At 33.0% G+C, this 20,614-nt stretch overlaps 2 protein-coding genes and 1 long non-coding RNA gene across 5 annotated transcripts in view; 2 read left to right on the forward strand and 1 right to left on the reverse strand.

Moving 5' to 3' along the window:
• Positions 1-2,209: 2,209 nt before the first annotated feature.
• LOC112454076 (uncharacterized protein C1orf112-like) lies at positions 2,210-15,004 on the forward strand. 2 transcript variants are annotated; one of them, XM_025015272.1, is made up of 13 exons: positions 2,216-2,631; positions 3,603-3,749; positions 4,693-4,916; positions 8,467-8,621; positions 9,035-9,219; positions 9,364-9,509; positions 9,697-9,790; positions 10,171-10,351; positions 10,635-10,866; positions 11,291-11,621; positions 11,910-12,110; positions 13,142-13,552; positions 14,632-15,004. In XM_025015272.1, the coding sequence occupies exons 1-13, from the start codon at positions 2,527-2,529 to the stop codon at positions 14,851-14,853; spliced, it is 2,634 nt and encodes an 877-aa protein (XP_024871040.1). In that variant the 5' UTR covers positions 2,216-2,526; the 3' UTR covers positions 14,854-15,004. The 2 variants fall into 2 exon arrangements, with proteins under 2 accessions (XP_024871041.1, XP_024871040.1); XM_025015273.1 differs by lacking the exons at positions 13,142-13,552; positions 14,632-15,004 and adding an exon at positions 12,795-12,851 and having other exon boundaries at positions 2,210-2,631.
• Positions 8,632-17,587, reverse strand: LOC112454077. Its single transcript, XR_003040691.1, has 3 exons — positions 17,302-17,587; positions 16,373-16,524; positions 8,632-8,722 (listed from the first exon to the last, which is right to left on the reverse strand). It is a non-coding gene; the product is annotated as an uncharacterized LOC112454077 (long non-coding RNA).
• Positions 17,588-18,173: 586 nt separating this feature from the next.
• Positions 18,174-20,614, forward strand: part of LOC112454072 (cyclic GMP-AMP synthase-like) — a 21,034-nt gene continuing 18,593 nt past the window's right edge. For both annotated transcript variants that reach the window (XM_025015264.1, XM_025015266.1), the window contains exon 1: positions 18,174-18,431. The gene's annotated coding sequence lies outside the window, so the exon portion shown is untranslated. The remainder of the gene's footprint in view (positions 18,432-20,614) is intronic.

The following is a 20,614-nucleotide window of genomic DNA, read 5'->3' on the forward strand; positions in this document are numbered from 1 at the left end:
CACACGAACACTATAATTGTACTGGTACCATTAACCTCCGTCATTACGATCACTGTTAGCGCTGCCAGGGTGGTCGAACTCCTCGTTCACTTCGTATACGTTGCTCTCGAGGCCACGGTGACGTAACATCGCGATATCTGTATGTGTATAGAATATCTCCCTCAATTTGAAGTATGTACTACATACATCTGAAATATTTTTGTTTTTGTTTTTTGATTATACGGAAAAATACTAAATTTACTTATTTTGAAGAGATATAAACAAGCAAAATTTTTATAATTTTAAATTAATCTTTTTTGATCGAATCTCTTATTATATACGTATTAATGAAAATCATTCCGTTATGAAAAAGACATGAATGACTTTCAAATATTTTAAACTGAGGAAAAAGATAACTTTTTTAGAAGAAAATTTTTTTATCGATTATAATATTTGTTCTTTCCCTAACCGCAAAATAGTTATTTTCTTACGTATTTTTGCATGTTATTGAAATAGAAAATAGAGAAAAATATTTGATGAATTGATTTAATTATTATTTTACTATCTCGTTAATTAAAAATAAAAAAAGCTTCCTTTCTGCAACTTTTTCTATATTTCCAAACTATAGTTAAACAAAATTATCTTAGAGAACAGCTAGAAAACTGTTTATTATCATTTAATATTATTATTATAGGACACATTTTGAGTTGTTACAATATTAATATTATAAATAATGTTTTTTTATTTAAAAATATTCAAGAGATTTTTCTGCAATTTTGTTTTTGATAGAGACAAAAATTTTTTTGTTAATAATAAGCCTTAATTTTTATTTCATCATGCTGTTTTCTTTTTTGCTAAGTACATTTCAAACATAATAAAATATTCGTGCGAATTTAGTAGGTCAGACTCTTTCAATAAATAGGCATATTGAAGCACCGAAACATCGGTATCGTAATCAGTATAGTCAATGCTACTCTTGAGAGTTTTAAGCCGACTGGCGGCGCGGCGGCTCGAATCTCGAAGTCTCGAGTTCGCAATTCAGGGACGAGAAATTAGCATCTCTCGATCGAAAATCGCATCGCTCAAATCCATCCTCTGTGAGTCAGCCTGGTACACGTCGCTCGCCGCTTCGTCACGTGTCGGAACCACCCTCTCTTAAAACCCCTTCGCCACCCTCTGTCCTTACTACAACCCGGCAGCCACGTGCTGTTGTTTGGAGTCAAAATCACTGTTCGCGCGACTCCGTATATCGAACTCAAGAACCGCCGGCAGGCAACCACAGTCACTGCCGGTATTATTGATCAAAACTCTGCCCATCATCTGACAGCTTGTTGTCCGCAGTTGCCATGGCAAGTCCGACAGCTCGATCATTCCAATTCCTGGCGCGGATCGACTTCTTTTCTCGCTCGTTAACTCTCGCGACTGCCTTGTTTGTCTTCCTCTCTTTTTTCCCCTTTTTCTTCAACTAGGATTCTTCATATTTGCATGGCCTTGCCTTGTTGACGAAGGAAACCAACTTTGAACTCATTTCTTCGTCCCAATGGTCTTTTTTCTGTTGATCCTTAGTTTTTACAAATATACGCTAGCCCTCGGCTACATGTTCTACATTCCGTCGCTGCATTCTTATTTCTCTTCTTATCCATTTTATTTGATTCCACAAGCTTCTCTCATTAATTTGATTCTTTTCTCTTCTGCATTTGACATCTAGTACTGATACATAACAATTTTATTTCTATCTCTTATTTTTTCTCGATGTTACTTGAAAATGGATAATGGATAAATTATAATATGCCAAATATATAGAAACAGTCGTGACTCGTGACAATTGAAACATTTCCTGCACATTTCGAAAAATCGACCTTGCGTATCGATTCAATTGGTTAAATCCTCCCGAGAAGTGGGTTACAATTTCGCCGGTTACATGCCGGCGATAGCGCAAATTACAGTCAGAAACTTTTGGTGAATCGACGATTAGAGCTTGGAGCTGCCTTAATTGACGTCCTTATCAGCAAACTTTGGCAACCTCGAGCATTGCCAAGAAATTTTCGATTTGCCCCGTTTCTACCTATTATTCGGGATTGATAGTGAAGGAGGGAGAAGGAAGATTAGGTCTGATTACACTCCTCTCCCCCCTCCTTCACGGTTAATCGATCTCCATTTGAAATTGTTGCGAAAATACACTATTGGCGAATAGTTTAAGTTATCGGTGTATTTTATTTGCTGTACATCCTCTTTTGATTACTTTCAATAAATTGTATCGTAAATCTGTTGTACACAGTGTATCTTTGTAATTTAAGTATCAGCATGTAATTATTTTCCCTTAGCTAGGAATAATTTTTTAATTGTTTCCGAAATCAACTTTCTCCCCATAGACCAATCTATTGAATCAGATAAAAAATTAACTATTTGATTGTCGTATTTGACTTTTCTTTGTTAAATAATTAAAAATAATACATGCCAATTTGTGGGACTGGAAGAGAGTTATTGATGTGAAAAGTTATTAATAGTTTCTTAGGTACTTTTGAAGGGAAGAAAACTTACTTACACATGTATTGTTATATTCTAGATATGGACGAGAATATGTCGTCTGGTCTCTTTGACTCCTCCTTTGAGCCAACTGATTTCGACAACAGCGAAGTGTCGAAATTGCAAATATCCTTTGATATATAGAATAATTAAGAACTAAAGATTGAACCTAAAAAATTACCTTAGATTTAAAAATACGAAAGAATGTTAATGATTTTATTTGCATGATAGACCAGTCAATTTAAACATAAGTAAAAACATTTATTGGGACAGTTATGAATTTTTGATGATTCTTAAAGATGGCGTCCTTAGTCAAGAATCCAATGAGATCTATTAAATAGGGGGTCGGGCTAAACCGCCATTTTGTTTTTTAAAGGACTCAAAACAGTTTTTGCGGAATATCTCATTTTCGCTTGATTTTTCGTTAAAAATGGTTATTATCAATCTTGTAGAGAAAAAAATTCTCTACAACTTTTGTCTAGGACTTTTTTCGTGCAGTGAATAACACGTTCTGAGTTACAGCCGCGTACAGAAGCTACGCACAGTACAAAAAAAGTTCTAGACAAAAGTTGTAGAGAATTTTTTTTTTACAAGATTGATAACTATGTTTAATGAAAAATCAAGCGGAAACGAGATATTCCGCAAAAACCGTTTTTACTCCCCTAAGAAACAAAATGGCGGCTTGTCCCGATCTCCTTTTTAATATTATAGATTTCATCGGATTCTTGACCTGGAGCGCCAACTTTATAAATCATCAAAAATTTATTACCATTTTAACAAATTTTTTTTATTTGACAAAATGTATGTATACATTAACTGGCCTATAAATTTTAAAAAGCAAATATAATGCTTAAAGGTTTTATACGATTGATTTATCAATGACATTAAAATCTAAGAAATAAAAATATACATCTTTCCATTTTGCAAAATTAAATAATAGCATTGAAAATAAAAGAGAGTTCTTTCAGCATCATATTTGCCTTTCAAAATTATATTTAAGATATATAATTGGTATTATTTTCAACATTTTTACACAATTTTCTTTCGAATAATGTTTATCAAGCTGATCAATCCTTAACACGTTTGTCAATCGTTACGCTCTACTGGAAGATAAACATCTCATTCTTGATACGGAATGTTTACTACAGGCGCTGGAACAATGTTTCTCTGTATGTCCAATTGAATCGCTCGACGAGCGAATTTTCAAAAAAGTTTTGCCGAAAGCTCAACACTTTCTGTCACAGGTAATTTTATAAAAAAAATTCGGTAATTATTTACTAATATGGACCACCCTCCGATGACCTAGACCTTGACATATGTTATCCTCCTGAGTGACCTTCAGAAGTTTTTAGCCGGCGGTCGTTATTCGTTAAAAAGTTATCAACAAAAAAAGTTTCGAAAATATAGCAGCTATTTTGAGTATTGAGAGGCATAAACGACTAATATTACGTTTTTTTTTTTAAAGCAGAGAATACTTTATTTCGCGAGGAAGTCGCTGCTTTACCAAAACACAACATTTAAAGCAGTAAATTGTTGATAAATTAAAGTTTTTGTTAAAGCAGAGAATACTTTATTTTGCGAGAAATCGCTGCTTTACCAAAAAAAGAAATTACAGGACGAAATGATAATAATTACTATAATATTTATTCATTTATATTTTCTGTTAAAGGATACATAATAGATATTATTTCGAAAAAAGGTCATCGGAGGGTGGTCCGTATTACTAAATAATTACCAAAAATTCATTATATCTAGTTTAGCACATATATATATATATATATACATATATATATATATATATATATATATATATATATATATATATATATATTAATTGCTGGATGCATAAGAAGTGGTTTTAAGACTTTATAACATATTTACTTTTTTTGACGATGTTCTCCAATATCTTTAATCACGTTTTTTTCTTCCAAATAATTTAACTCTCTTTTGACAGTATTTAATTTAAAGTTATTATAGTAATTATATTCTTCTGCTGTTTGAGTTTTTGCAAACCTCATTAGGGAAGTCATGCATCCAAAGGTTAATTATTTTTCATGCATTTATATCACACCTACATGCATATGAAGTAAATTGTAAATGTATTCGTAGTTCGACCCAGACACGATAGGTATTATCGCCTTAGTTTCAATGTTTAAATTTTTTTATTTTTTTTGCAATGGTCTAAAGGTCGTGAAAGTTATAGATGATATAATAACGGGCAATAACGTGAGACTTGACGATCTGGATGGCATCAAGTACAAGCTACAAGTTTGCGATGGGCTTCTTGCCTTTTGGAAGAAATGCGTAGAACATATTTCCGCGTTCGAGAAAGTTCAAGCTGCCTACGTAGCATCATTATGCGACATTCTACCAGAAACAACGAAAATAATTTTCGAGCATTGCAAAGACAGGTACGTTTCGACAAACAACAAACAACGCGCTTACTCGAAACTTTTCATACAAAAATATAGTCAAATGTTTATATTGTGAATTCCCCTATTGTGAATTGAACGTTTGTCAAGTGAACAATATACACAAATGTTTACACGGAGAAAATTTCATGTTAAATTTTACTATGCTGCCGCACCAACTGCGGACCATCAAGACGCCCAAGTTTAAATGCTATAGTCTTATAGTAAAATTACTATGTCCATCATAGCATCATTATAGCATTGAATGCTATGATCGTAGCATTTGGGGGGGGGGGGGCGTCCGCAGTTGGTGCGGCAGCATAGTAAAATTTAACATAAAATTTTCTCCGTGTATACTTAACTAGATCGTTAATTCCGTGAAAAAAAGTATGTCGGCAGGATTTCGGGGTTCGGTCAGGATACCCTCTCAAGAAATGGCCGCTCACGTAACACACGCATGCCAAGACATGCCCGCCGGGTATCACATACGCACTAACACACGTACCGCCGCTATTTTTTCTGGGGGCCGGCCGTCACAACTTTTCCATAGCCAAAGCCCAAAGTTAACGATCTAGTTAAGTATAAAACATAATATAAACATATGTGATAATATATAAATAAAAATCAATTAATAATTGACTCTTTTAATTTAGTTAATTTTATTATAGTTATTTTTGTTATTATTTATTCAGTATAATTTTATATAATCTAAGGGTACGTTTTCACCTGACGCTATGACGCTGAATTTTTCAACAGACGTTAGCGTTATTAGCATCCAAGCGTAAAGGCCTCAGTACAATGAAAAATATAAGGAACAAGGGACAGATATTAGCGATTAGGACTAAAGAATCAAGAATAAAGTTGAATGTACGATGAAAAATACAGGCAACAGAAACAGGGAACAACAGACAATAGATTTTTAACTTATCGGAAGCCGTGTTTTAATACTACACCAGGTTTATTCCTGATTTCTTATTTCTAATCGCTAATATCTGTTCCTTGTTCCTTATATTTTTCATTGTGCGGTGGCCTTTAAGGTCCCCGTAGAATATAAAAAATATAAGGAACAAGGAGATAGGGGAGACCGGAACTAGTTGGTACACTTTTTTCAGTGATTTTTTTACAAGCCACAAAAGAATTTTTCAATAGTCACATGCTTATATAACACAAAAATAATTTTTTTAACTGAATAGTATCTATAATTAATTTTATGTAACACGTGCATGGTGATAGACCACTTTCCACGCTCTTGCAACATATGATAAAATAGGGTGTGCAAGCCGTGCGTAAAGATGCGGTGACCGCACTCGCCTTCGGCTCGTGCGTCAACTCCGCACCCGGGAATTTTCATCTTACAGCACTTGTTACACAAATAACTATTGTAACAACTAGCCCCGTATGCGGTGTAAGTTGTTACAGTACTGGATTAAGTTGTGAAAGATCCAGTTTTCAAATTATAATATATTTAATAACAAGAAATAACATGTAACAACATGTGTTATATTACATTTAAATTGTTGAGTGCAACATTACAATATATAAATATAATGTAGCTGATGTTCTGGTATTGACCGGTGTTTTGATGCGTAATAAGAGACGTTAATGGTGAAATCTTACATAAGATAAAAATATCTATTGCACCGAGGTTATGTGTTACATCGACGGAGTTGATCGAAATTATATATAAGTAGAAAGCTGTAACAACCTACCTCGTCACAACCAGCCCCGACCTGCTATATTTAGATATTTTGATTATTGCTTAAAAAAATGTTTTAAGACATTAATATAACTGGAAGTTATTACGTTTAAAGTAAAGATTTGACCAGATTTATAAATATAATATATAGGGCCGGTTGTTCCAACCTATTGGTAAGCTACCTCTGATAGTTAAATCACAAGTCTATCTTTGTCCAATGTAAAGGATAAACAAAGACAAACATGATTTAACTATTAGGTAGTTTACCAACAGACTGGAACAACCAGCCCTTAATAAATCACTGATTTATTTTACTTTCGGCTGTACAAAAATATTTTCTATTTGTGAAAATACGCTACTCAGCCTGAAATAACTAATTGAAATATTATCACAATGTTTTTGCGGAAATAGTATATTTTTTATGTAATATTATCTTTTGTCACTTTTACAATGATTACTGTGTATCAACTTGCTTTATGTACCAACTAGCCCCGGTCCTGTATTAGCGATTAGGACTAAGGAATCAGGAATAAAGCTGGATGCACAATGAAAAACACAGGCAACAGAAACAGGGAATAACACAGATACAATTGATTTTTAACCTATCAGAAACCATGTATTAATGCTACACCAGCTTTATTCCTGATTTCTTATTCTTAATCGCAGAGAAAAAAGATAATGTTGTATCAACACTCAACAGCATTAGTCTAATTGGAAATAATCTTAATTCAATACGTCATGCTTTTGTTTTAAAAAATAAATATTTTTTAAAATAAAATAAGTATTGTTTTACTAGTACTGTTATTGAATTAACAAGATTATTTCCAATTAGACTAATACTGTTGATATGATACTAAAATAATATAACATTTTTTTCTCTGTGTAATATCTGTTCTTTGTTTCTTATATTTTTGATTGTGCGGGGACCCTTACAGTACTGCAGTTGTGCAGTAATTAGTAACTGCATTGCAAATAGTAATTACTTACTATTGGTTTTTATTATTTATAGTTACATAGAGAATTTTTTCTTAGAAAGTTATAGTAGTTGTGGGACAACATGTACTACGAAGAATTTTATACGAGCTATTCTGATTAATATCTACCATAATAAAAAATATTGAAATTTATTACAATAAAATATAAAATATGTTTGATTAATTTTACTAAAATATATAATAAAATTTCAATAATTTTGAAAAATTATTGAAATTTTACTATATCTAGGTAATTTTTATTACATTGTTTGCAAAATGTCTTTTGTATATTTCAAAAATTTCTTGTTTGCCAAGTTGTCCCAAGTTTGTAGTGAATTTAACGGTAAAATTTAACGAAAAATTCTCTCCGTGTATCGTTATAATTATGTATATTTCTAAAATATTTAATTTGTAATAAATATTTCTTAGAGAATTATAATTTCGTTAAGAATAATAGTGTAGTATAAATCAATTTAATAAATTTTGTGTGTATGCGTGTATGTATGTGCATATATAGAAAATTTAGTTTTTAGTAAATTAAGTTTCTGCTATCTTCTTTTCTGGAAGCCTGCTTCTCTTATTATAATTGCAATTTTTACCTATGGTTTAGTCCATTTAATTTATTGTCATAATCTCTTATTATGATTTTTTATTTTTATTTGATTATTATTATTACTAAATTTTTACAGTATTATATATTTTTATTAATATCACGAATATCGATATATTCTCACGATTTGCTGGTGTTATTATACTAAAAGTATTTTTTCATAAATAAGTGAATAAATAAAATTGTTAGCGAATTTTACAATGTTATATGGAACAAGCCTTGGTTTATCAAATAATGCAGAAAAATAAAGGAACATTGTTAATCGTGTAGCGCAAAATATGGAGCGTTACTGAGCGGTGCGATGCAAGAATTGAGGAATCTGTTTGCGAAAGCGTGCGCGGTCTTCAAGCTATTCTTTGCCACTTTGAACGGCATAATCGTCTTCGACACGGACGTGCAATCGGAAACGGAGCTGTTGACGAAAGGTGAGAGCAATCCCATTACGCCCTAACGACTCTTTAACCTGGGAACTATTTCCAGTGCTATCTCGGGCGCATGCACTCGTAAGGATTTTTCTCCAATAATCCTGTTAACAATAAAAGAAAAAAAATATATGTATCTACAAAGACTTGCGAAACAAATATCTCAAAAATTGCGAAAAATTACTTAGAAACGTACTATTTCAGAATTACAGAATATCTCTTGCTAAAAGTGCAAAGTACAAGTTGCAAGTTTTTTATTGGTCAATTTTGTGTTAACCTTAAAAATGATGCACGATTTTCTTTTTCCTTCTATTACCATATTTTAATGGTAAAAATGTAAACAAATTTTATTGTTACCTGTACAGAACATTCAATAAAATTTTTTCTTTTGAGTAATTTATATATTAATTTCTTAGTGGTTGATGCGTATGGGTACATCGCTTCTATTGCGAACGGAATGGATACCAAGACGTTCGTTGAGTTGTCCGAGATATTTGCCAAGCTGGTCATCGTTTACCAGAGCGAAATCAAACCATACAATATCGCGACGCATTTTATTCGAATGACGAAGGACGTATCTTGCCTTTTGTCCGCCGCTATGGTATATTATTTACACGTGATTTATTTTGAATTAAACTGAAATATGTACATGTACTGTTATTTATTAATTAAATATTAATGTGTATATTATTTATCTTTTTATCTCTATATATTGGTAGTAATTGATAAATGTACAATGATACAGGATCAGAACGATAAGAACGCGGAACGAAATGTAATGGTTGCTATGCGTTTGCTGAGAATCATCGAGAAATTAACATTGTCTTACGGCGCATCTTTCACACACGAGATGATTCTAGACTTGGTAGAACTTCTGGCGCAAATGCACGGGTAACAATTCTGTCATTAACCATTAGTTTTTCAAAATAAAAATCAGTTTCGACGATTGCAAGAACTTTTTCTTATTCACGTATCGCATAAAATCATTATACGTAGTTATTATTATATAGCATTATAGATATAAGCAAATATAATATTATATTCAGAAAGTTATATATAATTATTACTTTTTTTACAGATATTCTTGTTTAATAAAAAGTAGCGAAAGAACAATCTTGGCCGGCGCTACGTCTTTTTTAAATATCATCTTCAGTCATGACAATTTCAAGCAGGTATGTGATGACACATAAAGTTCTAGGCATTTTATGAAACAATATATAAATCATAATGCAATCACATTTCGCCACTATTATAAGCAACTCCGTTTCTAATTCCTTAAAATAGAAAGTAGTTGTAAGTTTGCATGAAATAATATAAAATAATTTATATAAAATGACGAATTTATAAATGTACTATGTTTAAATAATAATTGAAGAATTATTTTGTCAACTATATATTTGTTGAATTATTTATGTAATTGATAAAAATATTTTGAAGAGAAATATGTCTGTATAGTATTTTATAATATGTTATTTCTATATTTTCCCATGTAATAAAAGGAACAAAAATTAATTTTCTAAAATAATATAATTATAATTCCTTGTATTTCTAGGTATATTTTGAGTATGGAAGGCAAAATGTTCCACGTGATCAATATATACGTAGATTAAATTACCATTTACTGACGATCGCTATCATGAAGAAATTGAATGGCATGCCATTCGAACACCATTGCAAGTGGTCTTTAGGCTCAGATTCGATTTTGGATATTGCTTTTACGTACATAGAACATCGTAAGTGACGAAAAGATAAATAATTTATAAGAATTTCAAGAATTTCTAAAAACTTTAACAAAATTTTAAGAATATTAAAATTTTTAAGAATTCTATAAATAATTTTGAAAGTTAATTTTAAGAATCTTGAAATTTTTAAGTGAGAGAAATTATAACTAATTGCACATTACGTTAATTACAATAACCGCACTTGCATCTTTTCTTACTATTCCAAACTTGCAGTTAATGAAGTAAACGCTAATTTCTCTTTCTCACTCATTCGTTCACTTATTCTCAATTGTAGTCGAAGAAGAAATCTGCGTCGGAGACCTGCAACTGTCAAGTGTTCGCGCGATCGGCGAAGGGCCGCGGTTTGTTGGAATTTACGAAGCAACTTTGGTATCTGTTTGCAATTTGGTCAGTCAAATTCTTCCGGAAGATTTTCACGCACTCGAATTGCTTCTACTAAAGCATTTACTGTCCGGTCACCTCTGGTGCTCACTATTAAGCTCGGATGTTTGGTGCTTTATTGGCAGGTAAGCAAGCAAACGCAATCGCTATTATATTAATATTGATACTAATAATTGCTTAACAGAATCTTAATCAGTGCACTTAATTATAAGTTATTAATTTGATCTTAATCAATATTATATCTTATTTGTGTATACATTATTGATTAGAGTGACATATACCCAGATAGCATAGTGACGTCAAATGACGTATTAATTCCGTCATAATGCAGTCTCTAACGTCATTAAGACGGCATTATGACGGAATTAATACGTCATTTGACGTCACTGTGCTATCTGATGGGTATATATATTATATATATATCTTATTAACTTATTAGTAATATATATATTTAATTGATTATTAGATTAATAACACATTGATTATTATTGAGTAATTGTAAACTAATCGAATGCTGATTCCTTATATATCATTTTTTTTTTATGTAAGACTCGGCTCTTCGCAACTATGCGTCGATCACGTTAAACATCTGATTAAAGTTTCTACTGCCTTGGTAGAACGACGCGATAGCATAGAAGCGATCATGATTGACAACATGATTGTCAGATTGTACGATCTGTTAAACGAAGATGTGAAATCCACTCTGTTTGACAATCTTATCGACCATCTGGATGTGGATTATTATGTTACTAGTTTGCATTTGTTAATGGCGAACACCAAATCTCTTTCATCGGAACGATTAAAGCGTAAAATCGAAGACTTGCCGAAGGCTTTCTTAGATCTGCAGGAACACCCTTCTACATGCAATTGGAAGTGCCTTGTAAGATGTACTAAATATATTGGATATATCAATAAGCTTGTTCACTTGTTTTAACTACAAAAATTTTTTATAATTATAGAGAGTTTTCCAGCAAACGACACAAGTCGACACAAACATCGTTCTACCTTTCTTTTTTGGCAATGAGTAACAAAGACAAAATGACACTTGTGTCGTCTGCTGGAAAGCTCCCATTGTCTCAAAATTTAAAATTTTTGTATTGCTTAGAAATCTCATGTTTTAAATTTCTATATTCTTTAAAAATTTAAAGTTTTCTGTTTATATTTTCAGATGCAGGTTGTGTCCGCGATAATAGCAGTGGATTACAGTGATAATAAGGATGTTATTAACGTCCTAACTAAACTATGGAGTTTCGTTGCAGGAACGATTATTGAATGCGAAGGCAAACAACTGGATCTATTGACTGACTTGGTTGTTACCGTACTCGACGCTACTTATCTCAAAAATCTTCATGATGACAGCTTTTATGCGGTATAGCAAAACTCTATTTTATCTATCTACTAATCCCCAATAGGAAAATATTCATATAACGAAATCTGGGTAAACTTATTCGGAATGCTGCAATTATGTCTCAATTTTGCAGCAACACTAATTTAATCCTTTGTGCAAATATTGATAAATATTTGCACAACTTATTTATAAATAGTATTTCAGTAAGATAACAGCGATATGAGGAACTATCTTAGCAGAATATTTGCAAAATTAATTTGGAAAGAAATTGCGAAATAATTGCAAAATAATTGAGAAATATATTTGAGTTTTATTATGTGTTATTCCTGTTTTACGTAGTATATTCTGTGTTTGCTGGGTCGCCGATAGGTGGTATATCCTTTCTCGTACGTAAAATATAATAAACGGTGCTATATATGTAACTATTAATATATCAGTGTTTATATACTGAAGTGTACTAGAGTGATTTTGCTTCTAAATGTCGAAATAATTGTGCAACATTTAAAATTGAATTTCTTAATTTTTGTGCAAATATTATTCAGAAATTTTATGCCGGCAAGAATTAACACTGCGTTATGAGGAATCATCTTGGTACAATAATTGTGAAATTCCTCTTAATTGAATGATGCAATTATTGTACAATATTTGTGCAATTTTCCTATCGGGGATTATTTGCTAACAGAAGTAATTTTTTAATAACAACAGAAATTATAAGAGTATTAGGGCGGCAGTGTGGTCTAGTGGTAGAGCGCCAAACTCGTAATCTGAGGAACCAGGTTCGAGTCCACTAGAGCTATGTAAGCATGGAATGTTTTTCCGATAGCTGCGTCCCTCCGTGCAAGATAGGCTCTTGTGTGGAGAAAACTGGGCTCCGTCTTTCGGAAAAAGACGTTAAGCCGTTGATTCAAAGGGTTAAAGTGAGAGGAGAAGGATAGTATTGGTAGTAGATTGCGAACCCTACGGGGATATGCAATAAATTACGAATTTTACAGGAATTTTTTTATAAGAGTATTAGAACATAATATCAGATATATGTTTGGTTCATATTTCAGATTCTGATATCCGTCGCAACTTCATGTGTCCATCTACCGCCTCGAGGCAAGATCAAGATCTGCCATTTTCTACAACAGAATATCAAATATCTCGGTCGTTGCGGAATCCAAAGCATTGCGTCTATTTTGACTGAATTGTTCAGTCGCTTACTAGAAGACGAAAATCCCTGGGTACGCCAAGAGGCCTTAGAGACCTTTGAACACGTCGGACATGTATGTCCAGAGCAGCTGGTCGCCGAAATAGCGAAAGCATTAGCAAAGATACTCAGCATCAGTAATGTTATGCAAGCTTATTTGACCTCGAAATCATATTATGTCTTCAAGGGTTTTATCAACATGCAAGATTATCTTAGATACTTGGCTAAAGCTGTTCAAAATCATGGCGATAAGCATAGATGTCATGAGTACAACGTAAGTACGATAAGAAAACTTGAACTAAAAAATAAAAGATAATTATTTATTTCAAAGTCCATTCTTTTATCTTAATTTATATCTTTTGCACAAGCAGATCCAATCTATAATGTACAACGTAAGATTATTTTACGCCTATCACTCAAGAATATATCGTTATGAGAAGTATTCTTTTTGAAACAAAATAATTTTGATTTGATATGTTTCTTTGCACAAGTAATAGTTCCAAACATAATTATATTAAAAACTCAAGATAAGACTTTTTGTATAAATAATATACTCAAAAAAATTAGGGGATCACTTTTTGTCAGTAAATTTTTGCTCATTTTTAAACAGTAATTACTCAGCGAATAATTAATGTAAAAAAATTAAAGAAGGGTTTTACAGGGCAAACTCTCTACTATAAAGTGCTTTTGTTCAATTTTTACTCAGGTTAATACTCAAAGGCGTAGTCAGTTTTAAATTGAATAAAGACGTATTTAAGATATCCAAAATCTTGAAATTTGCAGTCTTCCTAACAACAAAAAATTGACGAACATAATCATACATGATACCATCTCGGAATACGGACTTTGCCCTTTCAAATGAAAAAAAACCTTGTCCTACACCGATTATTATTTAGCGAGATATCGCAATTTAAAGTAACCCTTAGAGATTGAGAAAATTCCTTGACGCAGTGCCTCTTCAATCTGATGTAAAAAAAATGCATCAATATGAGATCAAGATTGTGCAATATGCGTGATACGCCGCAGAAATGACAACACTTCTTACTAAAAAAAAACCTCTACATGTACACACATACAAATGAATACTCCATACACATACACATACATGATGTGCAAAATGACCACGTCTTTGAGTCTTAACCTGAGTGAAAATTGAACCAAAGCACCTTTATAATAGAGAGTTTGTCCTGTAAAACCCTTTTTTTAATTATTCGTTGAGTAATTATATAGTTTAAAAATGGGCAAAGTTACTGAGAAAAAATGATCTAATTTTTTTGAACAGTGTATATATATATATATATAATATAATCAAATGCAAAATAGAAAATGCTAATAATGATAAACGAACACAAGGAATCCGAAAGAGAAGAGAAGATGCCGAAGCTGAAGAAGAACTCGCATGAAATCATTGCGCCGATGTTAACACAGCTGGATGAACAAGCGGAAAAGCTGTACAAAGGATTGACGAAGGTGTTAGAAGATCAGGCTGTTATCAGTGAGGATATATGCAGGAGATTGATAACCGTCCTCGAAAAAATTATTCAACTTCAGGGAAACGAAAATTCATGGAACTGATAGTGTTTATCTTTGCGATATAAAGGTGGAAAATAATAAATTATCTATGATAAAGATGAAGGGATTGTTTGTCAAAATGGCAGTAAAATAATTGAAAAAAGGCAAAAAATATTGTGAAAGTAAATGTAAAAATCTGAGAAAAAAATTTCCAAATGAACAATAAAAACATAGAAAAGAATAGATTTAAACATTCTTTTATAATATTCTTTTTTAGTGTACCTTTATTCGAAAAAAATAGTAGTAGCTAAAAAATCATAAAAAGATAAAGAAATCAAAGGAAATAAGGCAAAAAAATATTTTAAAAATCTTTAATAAACATACCGAAGATTAAAATCAAATAAAATTAATTATTTCATTCTTATTATTTTATCGCATACCTATCTTTTTTTCACGATGGAGAAGTTTTTTTATAAAAATAAGTCTTTTTGTTTAAAAAATGTGGATTATGTAAAATTTTAAACCTTTTGAAATTTTGCTGATGTATACATTTTTTAAAGAATTTAACACATGTTTTGAAAATATGCTCTTCGAACCATCTATCTTTCTGAGAGTGGTCGAATATCATCAAATCTCTCCAGCACGTATATTTAAAAGATGTATAGGTACTTGCATTCATCTTTCTATTATAATAATATTTATAACGAGCGGTTTTCAAAAGTGCAGCTAGCTCAAGAGCTAGCTTTTTTAAATCGGATTAATTTATCAATTAATTCATTTACTTAATCTTCATACGTTTCTAACAAATCGTCTATTTTTTATTTCAGAGACTACAATCGTGCAGTTTTGCTGAATATTAATTCATACGGTGTAAATTTTGTTCCTTATTCATTTACGCTAGAGTTATATGAGAACATAAGGCCCATATTCATAGCCGAATCTTATTTCAAGACTGTCTTAGGCCGGTATTCATAGTCGGTTCTTATATTTAAGATCGTCTTAAGTACAATCTTAAGATGTCATTAACCAATCACAAAGCCGTATTAGCATCTTAAGGGCTCAGTCACAATGAGAAAAATAAGGAATAAGATAAAGGAATAAGGAAAAAGGCATGTTGCATCTCACTTTAATGTATATTGAAGTGAGATGCGACATTCCTATATTTCTATTCCTTTAGCTTATTCCTTATTTTTCTCATTGTGACTGAGCCTTAAGACATTACTTAAGCCGGTCTTAAAATAAGAACCGACTATGAATACCGGCCTTACTCTGATTCTACATTAGTCGTATCGTCGCATAATTCGTAAAAAATTGACCAATTACAGTCGAATTTGAGGAGAATAATCAACTGTGATTGATCAATTTCTTACGATTTATGCTACGATACGACCAATGAATACCGGCTATAGCATGCTCGAGTAAAGCTGCGATCCACTTGACACTACAAATGCTTCGAAGCATTCCTTTTCTCCTTTCTTTCAATGAAGAAAGAAGGAGAAGAAGAACGCTTCGAAGCATTTGTAGCGTCAAATGGACCGCGCCTCCAGTCGCATTCATTGAAAATATAATGCAGCCACCTTACTACATAAGTTATTGTTGCCAGCCAATCACGGAGTGGCTGCATGGTTACATGACCCGTTGGCGCCTCTCTCTCCTAGAGCATAGAGTCCTCTACTAGAGCACAGTCGAATCCCTCGAATCAGAGTCTGGCCAACTTGCAGTTCTGGCAAAATTCTGCGAGAGAGAATTAAGGATATAAATTCACTAGAGATCCTTGACCAGAGATTACGGACAATTACTACGTTTACGCGAGCGTTACTTCTGTAGTAACTTACGATAATTCCTTAGCGTAGTAGTAGTATCTGCTAAAAAGCGTACTAATAATTGTCTCTCGCGCATGGCCGAATCGCACAATCAACATATGTAGTATTATATATTATGTTCTGTGTGTAGTATGTTACAGCTGCAACATGCATCCATGAACTCAAAGGTCCGTGGTTCAATTCCGGCCCGGCCTTTATCCCACATATACCTCGTTTAAGAGGTGGTATGCCCATTTTAATGAGAAATTAAGGATTAAAGATCCATATGGATTAATAATCCGTTTAAGAGTTTAAAGAATTAGTGAAGTATTAAGGATTCAGTAGCATTGTGTCATATAGCCCTAAGGTAGAGCTGAAGGCACTTAACAAGGTGGTCCTTTCGTGAGAACAAGTATTAGATAGGTACCTAAATTTGATATATGTTAAATATACAGTAATAAGGGGCATGTGTACGAAAAATCAAGTAAGGTTACCGACACTTTACAAGAAATAAGTCATTCAAAATGTGCGTTCGCGGAGCGTGCCATTGTCATTCTATCCTTGTTTACATCTAATGAACGAGAAAGATAGAATGATGCAAATCGCCACGTCCGAGGTTTTCAACGAATAATACATGTACTTAGCGATCAGATGAATACATTATTCATGTCTTAAAATATTCCCTGAAGTTTCCGGATTTCGTACATACCTTGAAAATAAGGGCTTGCCGAATGTTTTGCTCTGATATATGAGGTTAAATAAGTAGTGGTCCAATCGCATATTGCTTTAAGGCTCGTCTACACGACAAGGCATAAAAGCGCGGCGCAAGGGCGCAGGCACAAACTCAAGCGTAGGCGCAAGATGTCTGCGCCATGCTCGTCTACACAGGAACACGCCTCATTATAACTTTCTTCCATGTTTTCAACGTTCACACTATAAGAGGTAAAGCCGGCGATGATACTTCTTCTTCTGGCACAAAAGTTTCTTCACGGATAGCATCGGCCATTGGAAATAAAAATAATTTATTTCTCCTGCGCCGTTGCGCCGCGCCGCTACGCTCAAGAACAAACTTCTTGCGCCTGCGTCTGCGCCCTTACGCCGTCTTACGCCTTGTCGTGTAGACGAGCCTTTACTCGTACTGTCATGCCTGACCTAACCTAAATCGAGTCCAACCGCACTATTATTGTGATATTTTTTTAATTAGTAAATAATTAAATACGATTAAATTGTGCGTGTAAAATCATATTATATTATTATAATTATTGGGATGTTGTGTAATGTTTGTCAATATGTTTGTTTTCAATTACCTCATGACGGACTGTTACTTGACTAGCTGGGTCCGCGAAAGGACCACCTTAATTTCTCTCATCCGAGGGATTTAAGCCTGATCTACAATGTGCTCTTTGCTTCCTGTTTTTTGCTCTTAACCTGTTTGCGACTATCCCGTATTTCGCAATTACGTCGCGTAACGCGATGTTCTTTGTTCTCTGTCGCCTAAGATAAAAATTGACGAACTTCAGAAGAGACAAGAAACATCACGTTACGCGACGGAATTGCGAAATACGAGATAGTCGCAAAGAGGTTAAGAGCAAAAAACAGAAAGCAAAGAGCACATTGTAGATCAGCCTTTAACCTAAAAAAAAAAAAATTTCGAAAAAACCATGTGTGCTATTGTTTGTTCTGTTAAAACCCCGTTAGTACTGAGTTAGTAATGAGTGAAATTCAGTATGAATGAAAGGAGGTGGATATCGTTGTTTCTTCAAAAGGCTGCCAAAGTGCAAGTAGTGAGAGATGAGGGATAAAAGAAACTTTGTTTGGATTCTCAAAAGATACAGAAAGGTTAGTTTATTATGTTACTTGTTTTTGTTTTCCACTTACTGTAGGCTTTTAAGGTCAATTGCATGAAGTGTTCAAATATATTAGACCAATTTTAAAATTATATCTATGCATTTAAAGTTGAGCTTAATTTTATTTTTAAACCATGTTCTCTATGATCAGTTTGTTAAACAATTAATGAAAATTAATATTTGCCTATGTTTCTATTTAATACGACCTAAAGTATGATAAATTTAATTGTTATTGGTATATAACAAAAATTTGGAAAACATAAAAACATAAGAAAGGCTATTGCTTGAAGGTCAAAATTGTGGGTATCAGCCTGCTGTAGTCGGGAGGAATTGATTTCAAAGACAGCCATACAACTTTATAATGGTTATAGTATTGTTATTAAATATATATATCTCTTTTTGATTTTATCGATTATCTTTTAAATTAGAGCCCGTCAATCAGCAATATGGCGATCTATTAGTCATTAGATCAAAAGCTTTCTTAAAGGCCTGTGTCCACGATGCTAGAACTTGGTCCAAGTTCTCGGACCGAGGAAAAGTTACTAAAACTTGGATATCGTGGACACACTGAACTTGGATGCAAAACTGAAAAGCAGTGAATATCAATAAAGTATTCTCTACTTCAGAAGAAAATTTACTTGTTTTGGTAAAGCAGCGAGAAAGTTCTCGCGAAATAAAGTATACTCTGCTTTAACAAAGAGACTTCAATTTATCAACAATTTACTGCGGGGATACTAAACTGACCCAAATTACCGACAATTGCAGGGAAGGGTCTAACTAGACTGCACAGAACTTAAAACAGTTGTTGTAGAATTGAAATACGAACAAAAACACATCGCGCGAGTGTTGATTTAAAGACAAAAATCGAAAAAAAATACATTTTTGAGCTGTCACCTACCGTAAACGTTTGCTTAATACAGGAGTTGTACAGTTTGTATGTGCAAAATAAGATACACGCGCCATTCGTATAATGTGAACAAAGAATACCACACATGAAAAACTAAGATTAATAATAACGTAAAAAAAAGTTTGACCCTTCACTACTATTTTGTGCAAAAGCACATGCAGGTTGATTAGGATAAGCAGTATTGCGTGTAGCGAGAGATGACGCAGCGATCGAACAAAGACAGATTACTATAGTTAAACAAGGACAGATATAGAGAAAACAGGATTAGAAATGTTGACATTATCGACATCGAGGAAGTTCGGCCTTTGCTTTAGGATCCCCTTAAGGGGATTCTATAGCGAAGGCCGAACTTCCTCGACGTCGGTAATGTCAACATTTCTAATCCTGTTTTCTATGTTATATATCTATGTCTGTCCTTGTCAAACCAGAGGCATCTGTCTTTGTTCGATTGCTGCGCCATCTCTCGCTACACGCAATACTGCTTATCCTGTCAACCTAAATGTGCTTTTGCTTAATAAAACTTCATTTTACGGAATCTTTTTTTTTAGACGTTGAATCTTAGTTTTATTTACACGATATTGTTCCTACATGTTGTCCCTACGTCGCCTTGGTGTCATTATATATATATAAACTGCAGTAATTTTGTTATTGTCGTCAGATGACAGTTGTATGTGCCCAAATTAGTAAAATTTTTAATTTTTTTTTGTTCCCGATATGAAATCGTACAACGCGATGTAGATTTTTGTGCGTACTTTAATTTTAGACCAAAAACTTGCAATTCTGTAAAGCAATTCAAAAATTCCTTAAAATGAAAAAATGTCGGTAACTACCGCCACTATAGGATCCCCTTAAGGGTCGACAGGAGTAAGAGTGAAGACCTCTGTTGGGTTGTCTTAGCTACGACTCGCTGCGAGTCCGTATTTTATTTATTATAAATTTTTAAGAGCCAAAATGGAAAATCCGGCTATGTACCGGGTTGCGGCTGATCTTACTGATTAAAACGAGCATAAGTTTAATGAGATTCGTTAATTAATTTGGTTAAACTTTGAGAAAAACCATTTGTAGCCGTGAACTACAAATGGTTTTTCCCAAAGTTTAGCCAAATTAATTAACGAATCTCATTAAACTCATGCTCGTTTTAATCAGTAAGATCAGTCGCAACCTGGTACATAGCCGGATTTTCCATTTTGGCTCTTAAAAATTTATAATAAATAAAATACGGAGTTAAAGTGCAGTTTAAAATGCACTTAGTGCATAAAGTGTACCTG

The sequence above is a fragment of the Temnothorax curvispinosus genome, unplaced genomic scaffold (assembly GCF_003070985.1).
Source record: "Temnothorax curvispinosus isolate PA1 unplaced genomic scaffold, ASM307098v1 QBEX01004775.1, whole genome shotgun sequence".
In the NCBI taxonomy this organism is placed as follows: Eukaryota; Metazoa; Arthropoda; class Insecta; order Hymenoptera; family Formicidae; genus Temnothorax; species Temnothorax curvispinosus.